Below are 25261 nucleotides of genomic sequence, written 5' to 3'. Positions count from 1 at the left end.
AGCTGTTTAACATCTGTCTGGCCAGGGCAAGGGAGAAGTGGAAATCTATGCCTACTGCACCACCCACTGAACCAGAGACTGAAGGTAGTGATTGATTTGATTTATTGGGAGTACAAGGGAGAGAGAGGAAAAATATACTACTTTCATTTCTTTATCCCCTTTTTCTAAAGTGCAATTGGAAAAGTTTGACCTGTCTTTACAAATGGTGGAGGATTTCAATCGGACTCACATTGATTCTAAAAATAGCCTACAGAAGGTTACAGAACTTGAGAGTTGGCTAAAAGAAACGTGTGATTGTTGAATCATTCAGTGTGTTTCTAACACGTTCTTCTAACCTTCCTGTCTGTCTCTGTCTGTGTGTCTGTCTGTGCGCATGTGTAGATGCAAGTTTGTCCCTGGCGGACAGAGAGGCCAGTCTGGAGCTGATTAAACTGGACATCTCCAGAACCTTCCCACACCTCTGTATCTTCCAACAGGTCAGTGGCAGAACAACCACCACAACGGTTTATTTAATAATAATATATGAACTCTATAGATGAGCACTTTATTCAGTGGATGAAATTAAATGAATTGGTGTGCATGTGTTGTCGGTATGCGTGTGTGCGTATGTGTAGTGTAAGTGAATGTGTGTGGGTTTTGTGGGAGTGTGTGTGTGTATATAGTGTGTGTATATATAGTATTGTGAGTGTGCGTAGAGTCAGTGCAAGATGGGGTCAGTGCAGATAATCTGGGTAACCATTAATTAACTATTTAGCTCGGGGGTAGAAGCTGTCTTTAAGCCTGTTGGTCAGAGAGCTGATACTCATTGTACTGTTTGCCAGACGAAAGCAGATTGAACAGTGTGGGTTGGGTGGCTGGAGTCTTTGGTCATTTTTCGTCCCTTTCTCTGACACCACCTGATATAGATGGCGGGGAGCTCGGCTTCAGTGATGTACTGGGCCGTCCGCATCACTCTCTGTAGTGCTTTGCGGTCATTGGTGGTGCATTTGCCATACCAAGCGATGACGCAGTCAGTCAAGCTGCTCACAAATGGTGCAGCTGACAAATCTTTTCAGCCACTTGAGGGTGAGGAGACACTGTCGTGCACTCTTTTCGACTGTGTGGGTGTGTGTGGACCATGTTACTTCAAGCTTTCGACCCGCTCCACTACAGCCCCGTCAATGTGGATCGGGGCATGCTCTGCCCTCTTTATCCTGTCTTACGGGTCTTACTGACGTTGAGAGGGAGGTTGTTGTCATGGAACCACACTGCCATATCTCTGACCAACTCCCTGTAGGTTTTCTCATCGCAGTCTGTGATCAGTCCTACCACCGTTGTCGTCAGAACTTGTTGGAGTCGTGCGTGGCCACTCTGTCATGGGTGAACAGGGAGTACAGGTGGGGACTAAGCACACACCCTTGAGGGGCCCCTGTGTTGATGGTCAGCGTAGCAGAGGTGTTGTTGCCTACCCTCACTACCTTGGGTCGTCCAGTCAGGCGAGTCCATGATCCAGTTAGAGAGGGAGGTGTTCAGTCCCAGGGTCCCCAGCTTAGTGATGAGTTTAGAGGGGACTATGGTGTTGAACGCTGAGCTGTAGTCTATGAACAGCATTCTCAGTTATTTCCCCTCATGTCCAGGTGGGAGAGCGCAGTATGAAGTGCAATTGAACTAGCATCATATGTGGATCTGTTGGGGCTCTATGTGAATTGGGATGAGTCGAGGGTGTCTGGGATGATGGTGTTGATGTGTGTCATGACCAGCCTTTCAAAGCACTTCATAATTACAGACGTGGGTGATACAAGGTGATAGTCATTTAGACAGGTTACCTTGGAGCTCTTGGGAACAGGGACGATGCTGGTCCGCTTGAAACGTTGGGATTACAAACTGAGACAAGGCGAGATTGAAAATGTCAGAGAAGACACCCTAGTATTCCTTCTGTTGTTTTCAATGGTAATTAGCAGATAGTCTAAAGGAATTTAAGGTGTTAAAATTCCTCCTGTGTTTGGACAGGGAGGGCCATACTACGACATGCTGCACAGCATCCTGGGAGCATACACCTGCTATAGGCCAGACGTTGGCTACGTAAGTACACACACACGCACTTTATGAATTCCTCATTGGTCTACGCCTGTGCCTTTATGTGTATGTGAAGTGTCTCAGTATTTAATGCCTTTTCGTCAGACGCACAAGGGCCCACACACGATAAGGGATTAATCAGAAACCGTTCCTTCTATCTCAGTCCTATTGTGTAAGGTCATAGAAAAGCACTGTCTTAGGCTATGAACAAAGAGTCATACGTTAGCCTAGGGGTTTGTCCCAAATGGTACCTTATTCCCTATATAGTGCACTACTTCTAACTAGAGCCCTATGCGCCCTGGTTAAAGGTAGTGCACTATATAGGGAACGGGTTGTAATTTGGGGGACAGCCTCGCTCTGCTCTACATAACAGCCAGTATATGTAGAGTCTGATAGACCAGCAGCAGGCCTCCATCGCGCCAACAAGATTAGTCCAACCTTTCTGAGATATTTGCCCACCACACCTGGCCCTTTCTCTCTGTGTGTATGTTTATGTGCTTACATCTGTGTATTCCACTGCCGCACTGACCTAACTGTTTCGATCTCGTTTGGTTGAATTCGTCATCATGCTCCCGGGAACCTTCCACACATTAGAACTATCAGATTGCTAAGCCCACTTTTCAGCTCGTTTGTTATTGCCTTTTGAGTCTAATGATACGAGTTGACAGTATGTGGTCAAAGCCTCTAAGTCAGTGTACCCTACTCTAGACATGTTTACTGTGGCTGCACCACACCCATGCTGAGAAACGGCACACAGTGTGTTTACAGAGAAATGCATCTTGACGTCTGGAGGAGTATTATATAATGCAAGATCAATGAGTTAGCCTCTGGCCTAAGTGTTCTGAAATAACCTTGACATGGTCTAATTGACTCAACAACCAAAAATGTATATACGTTTAGTTTTCTTATTGAACCAGAAAATCGAACAGTTATTTCTGGTTCTTTCTGAAAGTTAGCTGGCTAACTCATTGATCCTGCTTTGTACTATACAGCCCTGGACTGACCCCATATGTCAGGCCTTAGGATAGATTGAAGGCCTCTGGATAGATGGAGAGTTCGGGTTAAGTGTTAGATAATCTCCTTTTCCCCTTCTCATTATGACTACCGTAATTTCCGGACTATAAACCGCTACTTTATTCCCACGCTTTGAACCTCGCGGTTTTTACAATGACGAGGCTAATTTATGGATTTTTCCCGTTTTCACAAGATTCATGCCGCCAAAAAACTGAGCACCGTCACATAATGTGATGTAAATCGAGCGTGCTCAAACTTCCCATCATTCTGATTACGGTAGTAATTTTGTCACCCTCATCATGGCAAAGACACGGAGAAATGCATATGATGCAGCTTTCAAGTTGAAGGCGATCGATCTGGCTGTTGGAAAAGGAAATAGAGCTGCTGCACGGGAGCTTGGCCTTAATGAGTCGATGATAAGACTTTGCAAACAGCAGCGTTAGGAACTGACTCAGTGCAGAAAGACAACAAAAGCTTTCAGCGGGAAGAAAAGCAGATGGCCCAAAGTATTTGCAGCCACTCGACATCAGTGTAAATCGTGCATTTAAGGTGGCGCTCCGTGTTCAGTGGGAGGCTTGGATGACAAGTGGGGAGAAATCCTTCACAAGTCTGCCAGTGGGTCCTGACAGCGTGGAGGGTTTCAACGGGTTTCGAAAGGCTGGACTGCTGCGTGTTGAAGGGGCAGCATGGGCTCAGCGGGGAATTTGCTTCCGGATGAAAGTGACGAGAGCGACAATGAAAACGATCCAACACCGGATGAAGCAATTCTGAGGCTATTCAACTCCGACACCGAAGGAGATGACTTCAGTGGTTTCAGTGCACAGGAGGAGGAAGATGGTGACCAATGACTTTCTTGGTAGCCTACTGTTTAATTTTTGTTACAAGCCGTGTTTCGTTTAAAGGCTGTGTAAAGTTAATTTTTTTCAATGTACCGGTAGGCACCTGCGGCTTATTTATGTACAAAATACATCTTTTTTTATAATTCAGTGGGTGCGGTTTATATTCAGGTGCGCTTAATAGTCCATAAATTACGGTAGTCCTCGTAGTAAGGCTCCTAACACCAGTCATGAACACCACCACTAACACTTAACATAAAATGTCACCAACACCACCCCACTACCATAACCGTAAACATCACTAACACACTATCTCGTGTGTTCATATTTGAGTACACAGTCCTGAGATACAGTATATCAACATAGCTACAGCAATGTAGCACGACGATCATACACGTAACATAGTCACTAACACCTGTTCCTCCCTGGGGGTTCAGGTGCAGGGCATGTCGTTCATCGCGGCGGTGCTGATTCTCAACCTGGACACGCCGGACGCCTTCATAGCTTTCGCCAACCTGCTGAACAAGCCCTGTCAGATGGCCTTCTTCAGAGTGGACCACAGCCTTGTGAGTACAGTTTAGTTACACACACACACACACACACACACACATACATACACACACACACACACACACACACAGCGAGAGAGACAGAGGCAGGCACACACACGCAGTTAGTTGAATTTGGTGTTTGGGCTGGACTGGAACAAAAGCCTGCACACCCTGTTAGCACTGATTTGTACAATACAACACTGCAACCATAGCACTTAGCACCCTGTTGGCAACGGTAGCGACGTTATTACATTTGTCTGAGTCATAGCTCTTAGAGCCCGGCTATGTGGTCGATCTGACTCGGTTGTTTCGTCTTGCTTCTACCCCCTCAGATGTTGAAGTACTTTGCAGCATTTGAAGTGTTCTTTGAAGAAAACCTACCAAAGCTGTTTGTACATTTCAAAGAAAACAACTTGACCCCCGATATTTATTTAATTGACTGGTAAGTCAGACCCCCATCTCTTTCTCCCTCTCTTTTTCTCTCTTAGTCCTTTTGGCTCATGTAAAATATGTGTACAATCTGTCTTTTTGTGCCACGTAAATGAAATGAAAGATCACCTACCATTTACGAATGTGAAAAAAGATATGATTAAAAGATTGGCACGTTTTGTAAGGTACTTTTTTTCTCTGTAATTTTTGCCCTTTATATTGTGTACTGAGAAGACCGGACGTGTGAGTGGCTTTACCGGGGGTGTCCTCCCCCGCCCCGTGCTCTCACCACACAGCTGCCACTTTTCACATCAGTTGCTTATACACAGATTAAGAGATGAGGGGGAGGTGGAAGTCAAGAGAGAAGCACTGCACATAAGCTATTGGACCATGTCAATAAATCCCATACAAACCAAAAGCAACCCAGGAAAAGGCATTTAATCCGTAGATAGTTTGAGAATTTTCTGATTTACAGAGCCTTATCTGTTCAAATGCCATTGTCCTTATCTGCATTCTCTTTCTCACTCTCTCTTCTTGCTCATTGTTATATTTTTGTGCATTGGACTGTGTGTGGTTTTGTGCTCGTCAGCGTATGCTTGGTGTGTTTGCGTCCATGTCTCGATGGACTACTCACGCCCGTGAATGTGTTTGGGTGTGAAAATAACGTCAGGCCTCTGTCTGTCTATATGATACCTTTTGGACCTCAATGCTTCAATATGGAAAGGTGTAACCAAATAAAGTATCTCTCTATCCATCTATAGGATCTTCACCCTGTACAGTAGGTCGCTGCCGTTGGACCTGGCATGTCGGGTGTGGGACGTGTTCTGTCGCGACGGTGACGAGTTCCTGTTCCGGGTGGCCCTGGGCATCCTGCGCCTATACGAAGACGTGTTGACCCGCATGGACTTCATCCACAACGCCCAGTTCCTCACCCGCCTGCCCGACCACATCTCCCCCGACCAGCTCTTCTCACACATCCACGCCGTCCACATGACAAGCAAGAACAGGAAATGGGGGCAGGTGAGATGACACTAGGTTTGTGCTTTGTTGGTTAGCACCACTGCCTATGTCCAGCATTCTAAAGAATGAGGCTTGATGGAATTTCCTGGAAGCCCTTTCCTATGTGATTTGAATAGATGAGGTCACACCATGCTTCTTCCTTTTGAGTATGGCATGAACTCCATGCCCCATGCTTAACATGACTGATATTTCCTTGTTTCCTCCTTTTGGCGTCCTCAGGTTCTTCAGGCCTTGCAGGAGCGGAACAGTCCAGTCCTAAAGCGCTGAGTCCAGTTAACCAGGAGCAAAACGACACGGACACTAGCTTGTTCTCCGATCCAGTACTCCACCTGACCGTATGAAACACTAGACGAGCCCAGGCCAGGCTGTGTGTGAGAGCTGCCCTCTGGGCCCCAGATAGACATGCCCTCCCTGGCATGGACCTACCCAGGCTCACAGATGGGGAAAACCAGCCACTGTGTTCCCCCTGGACCTGGTTCATGGAGCACAGACACTGGAGGTCTGGAAAGGACTGGGGTAAGGGGGTACGAGGATTTATTATGATACCCCCTCAACACATGTTGTCCCCCTTCCCCAAATCGAACCGGGCAGACGAAGGATGCTCTCGAATGTACTGTACACAACCCAAATGTCTATAGCACGGATGCTAGTTCCTCTTTTTCCTCTTGATCTCTCCTCCCTCTTTCTCTCACTTTTTAACTCCCTGTGTCTCTCCTCTTTCTCACTTTCTCCTCCCTTTCTACCTCTACTCCCAGCCTCCGTTGCCGTTGGTCATTCCTACAAATCAGCTGCGATTTTTACTGTTAGCCTTTGTTTAGTTTTTTTTTGTTTGGTTTGATGTGGTTTCAATGTGGTTTTAATTTGTTTGCTGTTTCTTAGTTTGTTTTTATTTGTTTCCATACCATTCTATGACGTAAAGACTCCCAAGGAGAAGCCGTGGGGGGTTGATTTGGGGACAACTGTTCATCGTCTTGAAAAGAGGGGGTAGTGAATTGATTTTTATTCTTCTGAAGATTCATCAGAAATACAACAAATAGCCATTATTTTTTTGTATGTAGTATTGTTTGTGGCACCACAATGTTACGGTTCACTTTTTAAAGAAACATTTGACCAAACCTCTTCAAAGAGGAAATAAGCTACCTGGGAAAATAAATGAAGTGATATTTAATGATGTCCTACACATACACTAAAGTGGTTTTAAACTGGAACAGCTAAGGTGGATTATGAGAATCTTCTGTGTCGTTGTGTGTGACACACACACCATATCGGTCAAAAAAAAAATTCTGTTATTTTCTTTTTTGCACATTTCATTTGTCATCAAGGAGTTATTCTGTTTTCTTTGTTTCTATTTGAAGTGTCATATCTTAATATATGTAACGGTTTGATTTTGAAGCTGCTTCACCGAATGTGTTTTGCAATGTGTGCAATAGAAGACTCCGGAAACGAAAAGAGATTGCTGAGGATCTTCTGTGTCCCTACTATTGAAAATGCTGGTATCCCTATTTGGCCTCAGTATACCCTTCCTCTATTTGAGGTCTTACTCCTTGGTGAGGAGCAGAGTGGCTCAGGTCTATTGCACGCTGTATGTTCCCTGTTCCCGTAATGCCTTTCGTCATGTAGCTGAAAGACCTGAGTCATGAGCTCTGATTTACCCCGTTTCAAACTAACGGAACACACCAGCCTTGGTTTGAAGGTGTGAGCTCAATGGGAGAGAGTTGTTCAACAAGAATGCTTTGGTGTGGTGTGGTGTTCAGTTCACAGATCCTACGACTGCATTCATGTCTGCAGCCACCACCACCACCAGCCAAAAAAGATAACTCCTCTGTAGATGATTCTGAATGTATTGGAGGCTAGGTCCAAATGCAGGTACTGTACAGAACGCTCCGTACTCCAGAGCCCCCAAGCATTTAGTGATCCCCTTTGGCTGTTGGGGATCACTCCTCACCCCCCTGTGCACGTAGACATTCAGATCACTGTACGAGGACGGATGCACTCCATTCCCCCTGCTCCCTTTTTGCGGTGAACACTGCAGTACTGCAATAAAAAATAACAATCATTCTTGTCACCTCGTGCAGTTTCACCCCTGTAGTTTCACACTGTCGTTTGGGCAATTTATCCCATGTTTTTACGATTTTTATTTTGTCTTGAGTACTTACTGTTATCAGTGTCCCTCACGCGTGACCATCGAGGATCCTTGTATGTGTGTTTGTTGTGTGTAATGTGCTTTTGAAGAGCTTCCGGCAACTCCGATAGCATGTGAACACACCTTATATCACAGAAGTGCAACCTGGTAAGTATAAATGGCCCCTGTTTTAAATGATTGAATACCTTTTTTTGTACTTTTTTTGTAGTAAATCTGCTTTTTATGCTTTGTTTTGATTGGTCAGTTTGACTATGTCCTCTTGTTTTAATGTGTGACATTTCCAATGGACCCTTTTCTGTTGTATTGAACTCGAGTTGGACTTGGGTGGCAGGGTAGCAAGGTCAACTGGAGCTGTATATAACTACTGTTTTATTCAATAAATGATCTATTCATACCGGTTAACTTGACTGACCCATGTTAACTTTTTTATCTCTACTACTTGTGTGTTGTCATTGTTTTTCCATAGTTGCAGAGCAAGTGATCGCCAGGAAACCGCTTCATAGCCAAAGGTGGTGTAGAGCAGGGGTATTCAACTCTAACCCAACAAGGTCCGGAGCATGCTGGTTTTCTGTTTTATCTGATAATTAATTGCACCCACCTGATGTTCCAGGTCTAAAATCGGTCCCCCTGATTAGAGGGGAACATTTTTTTTTTTAAATGCAGTGGAACTGGTTTATTATTTTTTTATCAAACAACAGCCATACATGAACAAAAGACAGACACACACACACACACACACACACACACATTTCAACAAACATCAATGACATCATACCTGCTCGGACACACATGTTCCCACCACAACCATTACGTATCACATATGTCTCGACCACACTCATCTTGCATCCCTTGGAACTTTCCAGTGCGTGTAGCGCTCTGCCATATGGCCTCAAATTGCACTGTTCTATTTTTCTCCGTAGCACACACCTTTTCGATATTTAAATAATAGTACATTTTGATTCATGTTCTCTCGTAGTGATGGAGAATCATTTGATTTCCAGTTTTTAAGTAGATACTTTTCTTCCTCAATGATTTTGATAAAAAATATTGGTCCACACCATTGGGTATCCCACAGCACCCTCATATGCCATGTCTTGAAATATGCACATAGACGGATTAATGGCGCCGGAGCAGAAGGCAGACGTTTTACGTGCCCCCAACCGATAGTTGTTTTTTTTTTTTCATTTATCTGCGTTGTTAAACCTTTTTTTTTTTTTTTTTACTCATTTTGTACATAATGTTGCCGCTACTGTCTCTTATGACCGAAAATAACTTCTAGACATCAGGACTGCGATTACTCACCACGGACTAGCAGAATCCTTTTTCTTCTTTCAAGACTGACGAGCCCAAGGCGGAGGATATACGGCTCCCTCGAGAACAGGCCCTGACCCCCGTGATCTGCGTAAAGAAGAGGTGGAGAAAGAGAGACCGGAGAGTGGGCTGCCTTCTGAGAATTTGGAGGCTATCGAATAAACCCCCACTTCCCTCAATTCTACTAGCAGACATGCAATCTTTGGACAATAAAATCGATGAGTTACGGGGAAGATTTAAACTACCAACAGGACATTAAAAACTGTAACATCTTATGCTTCAGGGAGTCGTGGCTGAACGACGACAATATCAACATACAGCTGGCTGGTTATACCGGCAGGATAGAACAGCGGCGTCTGGTAAGACAAGGGGTGGCGGACTGTCTATTTGTAAATAAGAGCTGGTGCATGATATTTAAGGAAGTCTCGAGCTATTGCTTGCCTGAGGTTGAGTATGTCATGATAAGCTGTAGACTACCTACCGAGAGAGTTCTCATCGGTATCCTTCGTAGCTGTTTACATACCACCTCAGTCAGCGGTTGGCACTAAGATAGTGTTGAATGAGCCATAAGCAAACAAGAACCCGTTACCCAGAGGTGGCGCTCTTATTGGCCAGGGACTTTTATGCAGGGAAACTTAAATCAGTTTCACCAAATTTCTATCAGCATGTTAAATGTGCAACCAGAGGGAAAATAAATCTGGACCACCTATCCTCCACACACAGAGACGCATACAAAGCTCTCCCTCGCCCTCCATTTGGCAAATCTTACAAGCAAAAAATTAAAGCAGCAAGCACCACTGACTAGATCAATAAAAAAGTGGTCAAATGAAGCAGATGCTAAGCTACAGGACTGTTTTGCTAGCACAGACTGGAATATGTTCCGGGACTCCATCACTGGCATTGAGAAGTATACCACATCTGTCATTGGCTTCATCAATAAGTGCATCGATGATGTCGTCCCCACAGTGACCGTACATACATACCCCAACCAGAAGCCAGCGGGACTCTAACCCGGAAGCTTCTAAGAAGTCCCGCTGTGCCCTCCGACGAACAATTAAACAGGCAAAGCGCCAATACAGGATTAAGATAGAGTCATACTACACCGGCTCTGATGCTCGTCGGATGTGGCAGGGCTTTCAAAACCATTACGGACTACAAAGGGAAGCACAGCTGAGAGCTGCCCAGTGGCACGAGCCTACCAGATGAGAGAAACTACTTTTATGCTCGCTTTGAGGCAAATAACACTGAAACATGCATGAGAGCACCAGCTGTACTGGAAGAATGTGTGATCACGCTCTCCGCAGCCGATGTGAGTAAGACCTTTAGACAGGTCAACATTCACAAGGCCGCAGGGCCAGATGGATTACCAGTCTACTGCGAGCATGCGCTGACAAACTAGCAAGTGTCTTCACTGTCATTTTTAACCTCTCCCTGTCCAAGTCTGTAATACCAACATGTTTTAAGCAGACCACCATAGTGCCTGTGCCCAAGAACACTAAGGTAACCTGCCTAAATGACTGCTGACCCGTAGCACTCACATCTGTAGCCATGAAGTGCTTTGAAAGGCTGGTCATGGCTCACATAAACACCATTATCCCAGAAACCCTAGACCCACTCCAATGTGCATACCGCTCCAACAGATCCACAGATGATGCAATCTTTATTGCACTCCACACCGCCCTTTCCCACCTGGACAAAAGGAACACCTATGTGAGAATGCTATTCATTGACTACAGCTCAGCGTTCAACACCATAGTGCCCTCAAAGCTCATCGCTAAGCTAAGGACCCTGGGACTAAACACCTCCCTCTGCAACTGGATCCTGGACTTCCTGACGGGCCACCCCCAGGTGGTAAGCGTAGGTAACAACACATCCGCCAAGCTGATCCTCAACACAGGGGCCCCTCAGGTGTGCTTGCTCAGCCCTCTCCTGTACTCCCTGTTCACTCATGACTGCATGGCCAGGCACGACTCCAACACCATCATTACATTTGCCGATGACACAACAGTGGTAGGCCTAATCAACAACAACGAGACAGCCTAATAGGGAGGAGGTCAGAGACCTAGCCATGTGCTGCCAGGACAGCAACCTCTCCCTCAATGTGATCAAGACAAAGGAGATGATTGTGGACTACAGGAACAAGAGGACCGAGCACTCCCCCATTCTGATCGATGGGGCTGTAGTGGAGCAAGTTGAGAGCTTCAAGTTTCTTGGTGTCCACATCACCAACAAACTAACATGGTCCAAGCACACCAAGACAGTCGTGAAGCGGGCACAACAAAACGTATTCCCCCTCAGGAAACTGAAAAGATTTGTCATGGGTCCTCAGATTCTCAAAAGGTTCTACAGCTGCACCATCAAGAGCATGGTGGTTACTGGTTGCATCACAGCCTGGTATGGCAACTGCTCGGCCTCCGACCGCAAGGCACTACAGACGGTAGTGCGAATGGCCCAGTACATCACTGGTGCCAAGCTTCCTGCCATCCAGGACCTCTATACCAGGTGTTGTCAGAGAAAGGACCTAAAAATTGTCAGACTCCAGCCACCCTAGTCATAGACTGTTCTCTCCGCTACCGCACAGCACGCGGTCCTGGAGTGCCAAGTCTAGGTCCAAGAGGCTTCTAAACAGCTTCTACCCTCAAGCCATAAGACTCCTGAACATCTAGTCAAATGGCTACCCAGACTATTTGCATTGCCCCCCCACACACACCACTGCTACTCTCTGTTGTCATCGATGTATAGTCACTTTAATAATTCTACCTACATGTACATACTACCTCAACTAACCAGTGCCACTGCACATTGACTCTGTACATTTGTCTCTTGTTCTTATCCTTATTTTTTTGAAAACTGCACTGTGGGTTAGGGGTTCGTATGTAAGCAATTCACTGTAAGACCTGTTGGTCTACACCTGGCGCATGTGTCACGTTCGTCAAAACGAGGAGATCAAGGCGCAGCGGGATGAGAATTACATTCCTCTTCATTAAACGAAGAATACTTAAACATACTAACAAAACAATAAAACGAACGGGAAGCTATAAACACTAGTGCTGACACAGGCAACTATACAAAGACAATAACCCACAGATAAACCTAGGAATATGGTTGCCTAAATATGGTTCCCAATCAGAGACGACGAATAAACAGCTGCCTCTGATTGAGAACCAATCCAGGCAACCATAGACATATAAACACCTAGACTAGAAAAACCCCTAGACATACAAAAACCCTAGACAATACAAAAACACACATACTACCCTCATCACACCCTGACCTAACCAAAATAATAAAGAAAACTAAGGTCAGGACGTGACAGCATGTGACTAATACAATTTGATTTGATTGACAATGTAAGTTTACCTTTAATCAAACTTCTGACAGCCAAATTTCTAACTCCACCCATTACTTTTATGACTTTATAGCGCTCCCAGAAGCCATGAATTATTGATTTGTTTTACACTTAAGACCTGACTCTGCTGTTGTGCTGTAGAATTTGTGAATTTTGTCTCTTATAATAAATTCTAAACAAGAGTTTATACTGGATTAAGAGTAATTTCCCTCGATCTTGTTCCTAGATCAGTTGTTTTCTTCTAAGAGAGAGCCTATCTAATTGACAATCTGCAAGGCTTTGTATATCTTACCTATCATGTGAGTCAAATATGATTCCCTCAATATTGCTCTGATGTCCAAAAGCTTTCGGGCTGAAATTTTGTGATATTAAACTTTTAAGTTGCATATATTCGAACATGTCTACATTGGTGAGACCAAAATAGCTTTTTTTTTGTTTGTTTTGGGAAATTGTTGCATTATGAGCTGAAGTGAAAGATTCCATGTTGACTTATAGTATGTCAGAAAAAGTATAGGAAACTGACAGATTGTCTTTTTATACAGATGGAAATGTTCCTGGTGAATGCTGTTTCCAGTATTACCAAAGAAGAATCCCCAAACAATGAATTGTGGCATATGAAATGACCAGATCTGACTGCACTCATAAGGGGGTCATGTATGTAGCCTAAAAGAAGTTTCCTTGTCATACATATTTTACACACACACACACACTACACCTACAGTAGTGATATTTATTTTGATATTGTCTCTCTTCCAGGTTGATCACACAAAAAAACTACTCCATTTGTGCCAACCCAGATGAGCCTTTGATTGACAGGATCATGAAGGCCATCTGAGAGTAGATTCAAGTAACCACAATCTGAACATGTATAAACTCCGGTTCCTACTTCATTGTCAGCTCTGCTTAGAATAACTGTTTTACTTTGACATGTAGTGACAAAAAGTTTTAAATTACAGTGGGGCAAAAAAGTATTTAGTCAGCCACCAAATGTGCAAGTTCTCCCCACTTAAAAAGATGAGAGGCCTGTAATTTTCATCATAGGTACACTTCAACTATGACAGACAAAATGAGAACAAGAAATCCAGAAAATCACATTGTAGGATTTTTTATTAATTTATTTGCAAATTATGGTGGAAAATAAGTATTTGGTCAATAACAAAAGTTTATCGCAATACTTTGTTATGTAACCTCTGTCATTGCCAACCAAGGGTATATAACAAAGTATTGAGAAACTTTTGTTAGCGACATCATTGATGTATACAGAGAAGAGAGTCGGCCCGAGAATTGAACCCTGTGGCACCCCCATAGACTGCCAGAGGTCCGGACAACAGGCCCTCCGATTTGACACACTGAGCTCTATCAGAGAAGTAGTTGTTGAACCAGGCGAGGCAATCATTTGAGAAACCAAGGCTGTTGAGTCTGCCAATAAGAATGTGGTGACTGACAGAGTCAAAAGCCTTGGCCAGGTCGATGAATACAGCTGCACAGAATAACCAGCCATCCTCTACTGACGGGATGAGGTCAATGTCATTCCAGGATACCCCGGCCAGGTCGATTAGAAAGGCCTGTTCGCTGAAGTGTTTTAGGGAGCGTTGGGCAGTGATGAGGGGTGGTCGTTTGACCGCAGGCCCATTACGGATGCAGGCAATGAGGTAGTGATCGCTGGGATCTTTGTTGAAAACAGCAGAGTTGTATTTGGAGGGCGAGTTAGTTAGGATGATATCTATGAGGGCGCCCATGTTTACGGATTTGGGGTTGTACCTGGTAGACTAATTGATCATTTGTGTGAGATTGAGGGCATCAAGCTTAGATTGTAGGATGGCCGGGGTGTTAAGCATGTCCCAGTTTAGGTCACCTAGCAGCACGAGCTCAGAATATAGATGGGGAGCAACCAATTCACATATGGTGTCCAGGACACAGCTGGAGGCAGAGGGTGGTCTATAGCAAGCGGCAACGGTGAGAGACTTGTTTCTGGAAAGGTGCATTTTTAGAAGTAGAATCTCAAATTGTTTTGGTAAAGACCTGGATAGTAAGACAGAACTCTGCAGGCTATCTCTGCAGTATATTGCAACACCGCCCCCTTTGGCAGTTCTATCTTGGCGGAAAATGTTAGAGATTGAAATTTCAGGGTTTTTGGTGGTTTTCCTAAGCCAGGATTCAGACACGGCTAAGACATCTGGGTTGGCAGAGTGTGCTAAAAGCAGTGAATAAAACAAACTTAGTGAGGAGGCTTCTAATGTTAACATGCATGAAACCAAGGCTTTTACGGTTACAGAAGTCAACAAATGAGAGCACCTGGGGAGTAGGAATGGAGCTAGGCATTGCAGGTCCCGGATTAACCTCTACATCACCAGAGGAACAGAGGAGAAGTAGGATAAGGGTATGGCTATAGGAACTGGCCGTCTAGCACGTTTGGAACAGAGTAAAGGGAGCAGGTTTCTGGGCACGATAGCATAGATTCAAGGCATAATGTACAGACAAAGGTATGGTAGGAAGAGAGTACATTGGAGGTAAACCTAGGCATTGAATAATGAAGAGAGAGATATAGTCTCTGGAGAGGTTTAAACCAGGTGATGTCATCGCATATGTGGGAGGTGGAACAACATGGTTAAGGCATATTGAGCAGGGCTAGAGGCTCTACAGTGAAATGAGACAGTAATCACTAACCAGGACAGTAATGGACAAGGCATATTGATATTAGGGAGAGGCATGCATCACGTATGGGTCCAGTGAGTATTTCGGCTGGCTGGGGACACGGCGATTCAGACAGTTAGCAGGCCGGGGCAAGCAGTTAGCAGGCCGGGGCAGGCAGTTAGCAGGCCGGGGCTAGCAAGCTAACATAAGGGCCTTAGAGGGACGTCGCGATGGGGGAAAGTCTGTTTTTGCCTCCTCGTGCGGTGACGTCGATAGACCAATCGTGAAATTAGTAGGGTTCCAAGTAGCAGAGGGGTCCAAATCCAATTGGCAAAATGGTTATAGTGGTCCAAGAAACTGGCAGTTGGATCCGCTAACAGTCCAATTAGCAGAATGGGCCTTCACGGGACGTCGCGCCTGAGGGGCCTGTTGGAATCCTCGGGCAGATTATGTCGCTATTCCAGTCGTGAAAGATCGGCGGGGTTCCGTGCCCCGTACCGGCAGTAGAAGGGGTCCGGACATTTTAGCTGTAGAGTGGGCTTCAGGAGTAGCCCAAGAGCCCTAGCCGGGAGATGGGTCTAGCATGGGCTAGCTCCAGGCTAGTTGGTGCTTGCTCCGGGACGGAAACGTTAGCCAGGAGTAGTCATCCCGGGTTGCGGTTAGCTAGCTGCCATGATCCAGATGAAAAGGTTCAGGGTTTGGGGTTGGAATCCATGTATATGGAGAGAAAAATACGTTGGGTATGCTCTGGTTTGAAACGCGTTGTACGAACTGGCGAGAGCTTTCTGAGCTAAAGGTTCGCTGATGACCGCTAGCAGTGGTTAGCTGACTGATAGCGGTTAGCTAGCTAGCTTCAGCTGATGTATTCCAGTTTGGAGGTAAATAGAAATACTTTAGGGGGAAAAAAACAAAATCCACACCACATTGGGTGAGGGGGGTTGCAGGAGATTATTTTGAAGTTGAGGTTTACGATAAATATGAAAAAGAATGTGAAGAAAAATATGCTACGCCATCTTGGAAATCTTATGTGTATGCCATGTTCAATAGGCAATGATCAATAGGCCATGTTAAAATAAAGTACATACATAGGGGATATTTAAGTGTCTGTGAAAGGGTGGCACAGAGATTTTTTTTTAATCAAGGCAACTCGATTACAAAAGCCCTTACCTTGAACTAGACTTTATTTTTATTTTTACATTGTTGTGTCCCCCACTAGGCTATAAATAGGAGCTAAGTGCAATTGTTAGTTCACTCTGAGGAAGACCCTTTGGAAGTTTTTCTTGGTAAGCCCTTTTGTTGGATTTTCATAATTTAACTCTTATCTATACATTGTATCACTTTTCTTTATAAGCTTTGACTTTTTCTTCTCTCACAGACATTTAGCATGTATGAACAATACTGAGCCAACAGGCTCTTGATCAATCTTACCATTTTGTATGGCTTGTTTTTTATACAGCATGTTGGGTGTCATTTTAGTTTTGTTATATCCATCATAGTATGTAACCTTATCTATGAAATCCTGCAATGTTTATTTAGTTCAAACCGCACATTTAGTGAAGCCCACGTTTATGGGCACAGGGCTGACAATGGCATAGCCATATAAGCTGGTTGCTATTCTTATTAACTCAAATAGATCTTCGATCATCAGTGTCATTTTAGCTATAGAGTCAATCAGAGAGACTAAGGGATGGGTCTGTCTTTATTGGCCACAGGGACACTGATAATACCTCAGGTCAAAGTAAGTCTACCTGATCTATCCTAAATAGTCTTGGTATTACAGTTTTATTGCAGTTTTTTTTCAATCACTTTTTTCCAATTTTCACCACTGTTGTGCTGCACCATTATTTGCCTGTTTGTGGCCCGCCTGCTAGCTTGCACAATTCTTGTTGTTCTCCTTCGACATCTCAACAACGAGCTGTTTTCCCCCACAGGACTGCCACTGACTGGATGCTTTTCTGTTTGTCGCACCATTCTCGGTAAATCCTACTGTTGTGCGTGAAAAGCTCAGAAGGCCGTCCGTTTCTGTGAGAGGTCACTGGTTAAGCCCACTTGATGCCTGTCTGCCTGCCTGCCTTACTCACTGTCTGTAGGAGCTAACCATTTTTGTGAACAGGGTGGTGTATCTAATTAACTGGCCAAAGAGTGTATAGTTTGATAACTGCCACAATAAAACCTATATCTGATTATTTTTTTCTACTAACAGTATGCACTGTATAAGGACACTGAAATTGTAAGACAGTTTTTTTCAACATGCTTCAAACTTTACATTGGATACAAACATACAATTGGTTTACAGTAAACTTGAAAAAATGTGTCCTTTTTCAAGCTTTTTTAAATTACATTTACAGCAGTCAATACAAACTGAAAACTATTAGCATATAAAATATTAATGGATAAGAGCAACAAAATACAAACAATAAGAGTACAAGTCTTTAAATCCATAATGTCCTGCTGTCCTAAAGGAACTCATGGGTTTGGTGACCTAATGTACCGTTCAGTTCTAGACTTAGAGTCTAGACTTAGTCGAGTCAGTTTGTTTTGGCTGCGGGTGTTCCTGCTTGTCACTGTGAATTGGGCAGGGGGTAGCTAGTCTGAATTGAGATTTTAGGAGGCGAAGTCAGTGCAGAGTTGTGTCCGTCTTGAAGCCGTGTTAGGGACAGGGTCTTAAGTGCCTCAGTATAACTGAAGTATCCTCCTAGGATGGTGTGGTAGATTTCCTGTGAAGGTCCCTGATAGGACCTTGCACTTGTCAGGGTTCAGTGTCATGCTGTGGTGTGGTGTGCTGATGTTTGTTGTACAAGTGTGGACCAGATTTAGTTCTTCGACATATTTCCACCTAGTGTCAACATCCCAAGAGCATCCAGAAGACTTCCTTGAGCCACGCCCCCATCAGCTCCTGCTAGTCTGAGAAGCTGTCTTGGTAGAGTTCATACTGGTACATAGCTAAATACTATATGGAAAATGGTATTTGCCCTCTATTATTCCTTCCATCAACACTTCAAAAAGATCAGTTTTGAGTAGTATATCATATATTTTTTGCTATTGGATTAAGTGTTAAAAGTACTAAACGGTGAGCCTATCATTATCTGATGTATTGGTGACTAAGTGAAATGTTCTCATTGTATTTTGCGTAAAACTTTTGTATGAATGACTCAGGGGTTAAAGATGTGTTCAACTGCTTAATGCTCAATCAAAGGTCCTGAAGATAAGACAGAGGGCATTACAAGTGTTATCAGTTTAGACTTTGGTACTAAGTTTTAGAAAATACACCACTTACACCTGAAACGTGCCAAAAGTGATATTTGGCTAACCGTAATCTGGCATTTTTATGGCGGTTTTGGAGCATTGGCTTCTTCCTTACTGAGCGGCCTTTCAGGATGTGTCGATATAGGACTAGTTTTACTGTGGATATAGATACTGTTGTACCTGTTTCCTCCAGCATCTTCACAAGGTCCTTTGCTGTTGTTCTGGGATTGATTTGCACTTTTCGCACCAAATTACGTTAATCTCTAGGAGACAGAACGCGTCTCCTTCCTGAGCGGTATGACGGCTGCGTGATTTTCCCATGATGTCAAACAGAGGCACTGAGTTTAAAGGTAGGCCTTGAAATATATCCACAGGTACACCTCCAATTGACTCAAAAGATGTCAATTAGCCCTTCAGAAACTTCTAAAGCCATGACATAATTCTGGAATTTTTCTGGAATTTTCCAAGCTGTTTAAAGGCACAATGAACTTGTATGTAAACGTCTGACCCACTGGAATTGTGATATAAGTAAAAGAATCTGTCTGTAAACAATTGTTGGAAATATTACTTGTCATGCACAAAGTAGATGTCCTAACCGACTTGCCAAAACTATAGTTTGTTAACGAGATATTTGTGGAGTGGTTGAAAAACAAGTTTTAATGACTCCAACATAAGTGTATGTAAACTTCCGACTTCCACTGTAGCTGCTACCCAAACAAGCCATTTTACACCTACCTACACTATTGATAACATGGACTAAACTAAATGTCTGTACTTGTTTTCGTGCTAGAATAACTAAGTTACCCAATCATTACTGGAAGAATGTATAAATGGAAATTTTATCAGGTGTCTCTCTCTGTTTCGGTATCATGCAGGGATTGTCTGCGCGCCAAGAATGAGCAGGGAAGAATAACTAAATTAATCTCCGGTGTTGTAGTGTACACATCTCCAACCTGCAACTTCCTGGAGGTTATGTAAGCTTCATTGATGTGCATCATTTACTCACCACACACTTTGTTTTACAACACCTTTATAGGAGTTTTGTTTTCCACATTCTTCCTTTTGTGAACGTTTGACTTAATAGGGTCAGAAGATTTGTGTGGACCCCACCCAACCCTAGGCCAAAAGAACTTTGAAGAGATTTGCAGTTATCGTCAGACTCCACTTGAGTAAATGTAATTTCAATGCATCCTCCTGAATGATGCTATGCTGAAAAAGTTGTACTTTATGACACAGTATTTCCACAGCAGACAGTTGTAAGTAAATGGTAAATGATTTCTGCTAACTGGGCAACTAAACCACTGAGTGAAATCAAAAATGTTACATTTTGATGACCGCTTAAAGTGATTGCAAATGAACTGCTCAGTGCGCTCTCTACCACCAATCTTGAGTATCGTTGTTTCCTTCATGACAACTGTAATATAACCTGGTGTTGTAAATACTTTCTTTGCGTTTTAGTTGTAAGACTACTTATTATAATACATATGGTTTTCCTCTGTGGACAGTTAGTGATTTATGACTGATCAGAGACCTTTGCAGAATACTCACTCATAGTGTGAATAGTTTCCTTTACAATGTCGCCATCTACTGAACATCAGAGGATAGTTGATTCTCTTATAAGAAAAAGCTGGTAGTTTGTCATAGTTTTTGGAATAGCTTACATAAGTCTTGAACTGATGTTATTTTATCTAACCAGGCAAGTCGGTTAAGAACAAATTCTTATTTGCAATGATGGCCTACACCGGCCAAACCCGGACAACGCAGAGCCAATTCCTTTGGGACTCCCAATCATGGCCGGTTGTGATAAAGCCTTGAATCAAACCAGTGTCTGTAGTGACACCTCTAGCACTAAGATACAATGCCTTAGACCGCTGCGCTACTCGGGAGCCGGAGGAATCAGTGGCGCAACTTCGTTTTTAGAAGTTGGGGGGGGGGGGCATAACCTGGCAGTGGGCCTGGGGGTCCTCAGAATTGTTTTGGGCATCTAAATATCATTTCTACTAGGGCCGTCTCCGGCAACAACAAAAAAAATATTGTTGACCATGTATCAATTGGTCCATTTTTAATCATGTATTTTTCCATAGACAAACCCTGTTTAAAGATCAACTAGGTTATATGTACTGACCTAGTCTGATGCTTTAAGCACGCTGTTTGATTAAATAAGACACAAATGACTCAAGAGGGAGCAAGAGATCAAGAGCCTTCTGCCATTAAGCTCATGAAGTTGCCTGTAATAGCCTACACCAGCGGTCAGCAACCTTCTCCATTTGGAGTGCCAATTTAGCTTACAATTTCTACCAATCTGCCCTAGTTATGATTTTCATATGCACATTTGTGGAAGTTTAATTTATAGTCTCTCAAAATCATTGTCTGTGGTTAATCTATAGTCAAATTATACAAATCTAATAGTAACTTTTGCCATCTAAAAATAGCCTACATAAAGCCAACACAAATATTGCAGCCTGCAGGTCAAAAATATCCTTTAAAATCACATTGACTACATTGGTCACGCGAACTTCACGCTAGCAACGTTGTATAAAATATTCTGGGCCCCCAGTTTCCCACACCAGTGAGCTCAGGACAGACACAGCTGTAGGCTATTTGTGCAAGGGATAAGACTTAATCAGTTATTTTAAGTTTCCACTGGATCAGAGCATTACATTTTTCGCTTTCATGCTGAGTGGTTATCAAAAAGAGAGCTGGAACTATTGTTCAAATACTATACATTGAGGAACTATCATTCTGAATTGAGTCTAAAAACAGTTTGTTTACTTGCTGTTTGAGGTGAAGAAATATTACATTGAGAAGCTCCACAGCTCATGCATTAGTGGTGGAGAGTCAAAGCAAGCAGACATCCCCAACTGGGCACATTTATAGAACAACATTTGTGTGCCAGCCAAGTAGACTAGTCATACTTCTATATGCACAGGTGTGCATCCTTACTCAAAATTGACAGGAGCATTTCAAACAAAAGACAATCAATAAATTAAAACTTTAATAAAAAAATTAAAATAAATGTTTCTCACAAGTGTAGCATAGATTGAGTTTTGCAAAACACATGTCCAAGCCGACAATGAGAACAGTAAATGACTTGTAATACAATTTTGAATGCATTAACCAAACAAACTCTGGTGTAACGTGTACGCTGGGAGTCGGGAAGCAAGTACAGGACTGCCAATTAAAATCAATAGAACAAAACAAGAAAAGCGTACAGACACGAAACAGTCAATAACACCTGAGGAAAGAAGCAAAAAGGGAGTGACAGATATAGGGGGAGGTAAGAACCTGTCGAGCCAGCTGAGGCATGGAAGCCTGACAAGCCAGCTGAGGCGTCGCCGAGAGCTTAGGCAATGGAAGACTGACGAGCCAACCGAGGCTTGAGAACCTGTCGAGCCAGCTGAGGCATAGAAGCCTGACGAGCCAGCTGAGGCCTCCCCGGTTGCTTTGGCAGCCCTCCGGACCCCGACGTCACCAGTAAAAATAAATCCCTGTTGCTTCCCCTTGGTGAGGCATTATTCTGTGACGTGTACACTGGGAGGCAGAAAGCAAGTACAGCGCCAAGAACCACAAAACACACAGACATGATACAGAAACGGAGTCAATAACACCTGGGGAAATAACCAAAGGGAGTGACAGATATAAGGGAGGTAATCAGGAAGGTGATGGAGTCCAGGTGAGTGTCATGAGGCGCAGGTGCGCGTAACGATGGTGGCAGGTGTGCGTAATGATGAGACAACTGGCGACAGCGAGCACCAGAGAGGAGGAGCGGAAGTAGACATCACAATTGGAGATTAGAAATGATAGGAATTACAGACAAATGTAGGCTACTGCTGGTGATATATGTAATGGGGAATTGATAGACACAGCAAAAAATACACACAATAACGGGAAACAATGAATACCCACGAAATGGTGGGAGAGAATGCATTCTGGAGAGAAAAGTGCCTTGTGCATCTGAGCCACAATCCCCATATTGTTGGGGATTTCCCCATATTCCAGTATCAACATTTCCAAGCAAACAAAAACAGGGAAAAGGGGGAATCTGTAGACATGCTGATAAAAGAAGACACTGACAGAATTCAGCCCGTCTTCACAAGATCATAACATGCAAATATGTACCCTTTTGTGTTTTACATGATATTCAGTTTCACTGGCATAATAGTATGCTCTATGGATGGTCTTAAACTGCAGTAATTTAATAACTGCAGTAATTTAATTTAATTTTTTCAGTAATCTGAGATTATATGAACATGACTGGGTATTCAAACATGTACATTTACAGTGCATTCGGAAAGAATTCAGACCCCTTGACTTTTTCCACATTTTGTTACGTTACAGTCTTATTCAAAAATGTATTACATTTCTTTTTTTCCTCATCAATCTACACACAATACCCTATAATGACAAAGCAAACCTTTATTTTAAATTTTTTTTACGTATAAGAACAATAACAACAACAAAAATATTATTTACATAAGAATTCAGACCATTTTCTATGACACTCAAAATTGAGCTCAGGTGTGTCCTGTTTAGGGTTGCACATTTTGGGGAATATTCAGAGTCGGAAACCTTCTGTGGGAATTAACAGGAATATATGATAATTAAAGGAAATTAACGGAAATACATGCAAATTAATATTAATACCATTTAAGTGTAGATGTTTTTTTGCATTGGATATATTTACCATATCATATGGAGACAGAAACATAAACATTTTACCTTATCATAAGTAGACATAATTGCAAATGATTAAATCCTTCCAATATAAATTTTTATGAACTAAACAATTTAGTTATGACTTGCATTTTAATTAAATTAGTTGACTCTTCACATGGGATGATTTCACTCTGAACAACAAAATAAAGGGAATATTGAATGATCCCCAATGATCTATCGCATCTCCCAAAAACATTTTCAACATATATCTGTAAAATGATAGTCTAGAAACTAAAGCTTTGGTTGTCTTCCTCTCAGGCTTCCGTGTCTTCTCCCTGTCCATCTCTTGAACATCAGATTCTGAGGCCTCATCTTCACTGTCACTTTCCAGCCTTGTTGAGAATGGCTCATTGTCAGACTCAAAAAGCCACCAATGAATGGATGGCCACCAATTTTTCAACCTGTGTATTCGTTAGCCTGTTACGTGCTTTGGTGTGTGTGTTCTAAAACAAGGACCAGTTGTGCTCTGAGGCAACTGATGTTGGTGGGATTAGGAGGATGATGGAGGCCACAGGGGAAAAAGCCTCAGATCCACAAAGTCCCTTCGAGCAGGTGGCTGATGAGATATGTTGGCACGACTGCCATATTGCATCTCCATCCCAGAGCCCTTGCTTGGTAGTGTACTTTGCCCTCATCCAGGCCAAGGTGGCGAGACACGGTAGTGATGACACCATAGACCTTCTTGATCTCTGCACCAGACAGGATGCTCTTGCCAGCATACTTTGGGTCCAACATGTACGCTTCGGCATGTATTGGGCTTCAGGCAGAAGTCTTCGCGCTTTTTGATGTATTTCAAAACCGCAGTTTCCTCTGCTTGGAGCAACAGTGAAGTGGGCAGGGCAGTACGGATTTCTTCTCTTACATCTGCAAGCAGAGTCTGAACATCAGTCAGGATGGCATTGTCTCAATCCATGCAATGGCTACTGCTATAGGTTTCAGGAGTTTCAGGCTGCTTTACCACTCTCTCCCAAAATACATCGGAGAATCCTCATGATGGGGCTGTCCATATCGGCAGACTGTGATATGGCCATTTCTTGGAGAGACTCCTTCCCCTCCAGGAGATTGTCAAATATGATGACAACACCACCTTTGGCTCTCTTGTAGAGTGTATCCATTCTTTTCAGTGCCATGATGTCCTTGATGAGTAGATTTAATGCATGAGCAGCACAGCCAAGGGGTGTGATGTGAGGGTAGTCCCTTGTGTATTGGCTCTATACTGGTTGAGGGATGGAGATGATGTAGTTAATTATTCCTTGCCCACAAACATTCGACCACCCATCAGAGAAGATTGCAATACAGTCTGGTTTCTGTATGATTTGCTTGACCTTCACTTGAACTCTGTTGAACTCTGCATCCAGCAAATGAGTAGATAAAGCATGTCTGGTTGGAGAGGTGTATGCTGGGCGAACATTCAGAAATCTCTTCCAATACACATTGCCTGTGAGCATCAGAGGTGAACCAGTTGCATACACAGCTCGAGCAAGACATTCATCAGCATTTCTCTGACTACATTCCTCCATTGAGTCAATAAAACTTCTGATTCGAGGAGGACCATGAGCTGTTGCTATCGATAAGGTGCCTGATTCATAATTTCCACTTTTGTGAGAGGTTGCTTGTTGTCAGCACTGAGGGAACTTTATGCACTTGGTCAGATGATTCTGTATCTTTGTTGCATTCTTTACATATGATTTGGCACAGTATTTGAAAATGTACACAGCTTTTCCTTCTACATTAGCTGCAGTGAAATGTCTCCACACATCAGATAGTGCCCGTGGCAATTTCCTGTAAAGATTTTTTTTTATGTAAAAAAAGCAAATACAATTCCATATACAGATAAATAGTTAAGCAGTTAGATTAAACAACTCCTTTGTAAGATACATGTTTTAAAATGAAACATGTATGGAAACAGGTGAATTAACACTCCTCAGTTAGCAGGCTAAAGCAAGCTAAAACCCAC

At 43.3% G+C, this 25261-nt stretch overlaps 1 protein-coding gene across 3 annotated transcripts in view; it reads left to right on the top strand.

Annotated features, from left to right (window-relative positions):
* The window catches only part of LOC109906618 (TBC1 domain family member 14-like), a 63965-nt gene extending 55515 nt beyond the window's left edge, over positions 1–8450 (top strand). For all 3 annotated transcript variants that reach the window (XM_020504418.2, XM_020504420.2, XM_031792229.1), the window contains 7 exons: positions 1–84; positions 382–476; positions 1990–2061; positions 4343–4471; positions 4789–4898; positions 5647–5905; positions 6125–8450. In XM_020504418.2, the coding sequence (XP_020360007.1) occupies positions 1–84; positions 382–476; positions 1990–2061; positions 4343–4471; positions 4789–4898; positions 5647–5905; positions 6125–6172 (797 nt within the window). In that variant the 3' untranslated portion in view covers positions 6173–8450. The remainder of the gene's footprint in view (positions 85–381; positions 477–1989; positions 2062–4342; positions 4472–4788; positions 4899–5646; positions 5906–6124) is intronic.
* Positions 8451–25261: the final 16811 nt, after the last annotated feature.

The sequence above is a fragment of the Oncorhynchus kisutch genome, linkage group LG16 (assembly GCF_002021735.2).
Source record: "Oncorhynchus kisutch isolate 150728-3 linkage group LG16, Okis_V2, whole genome shotgun sequence".
NCBI lineage: Eukaryota > Metazoa > Chordata > Actinopteri > Salmoniformes > Salmonidae > Oncorhynchus > Oncorhynchus kisutch.
This window is presented reverse-complemented; position numbering and strand designations above follow the sequence as displayed.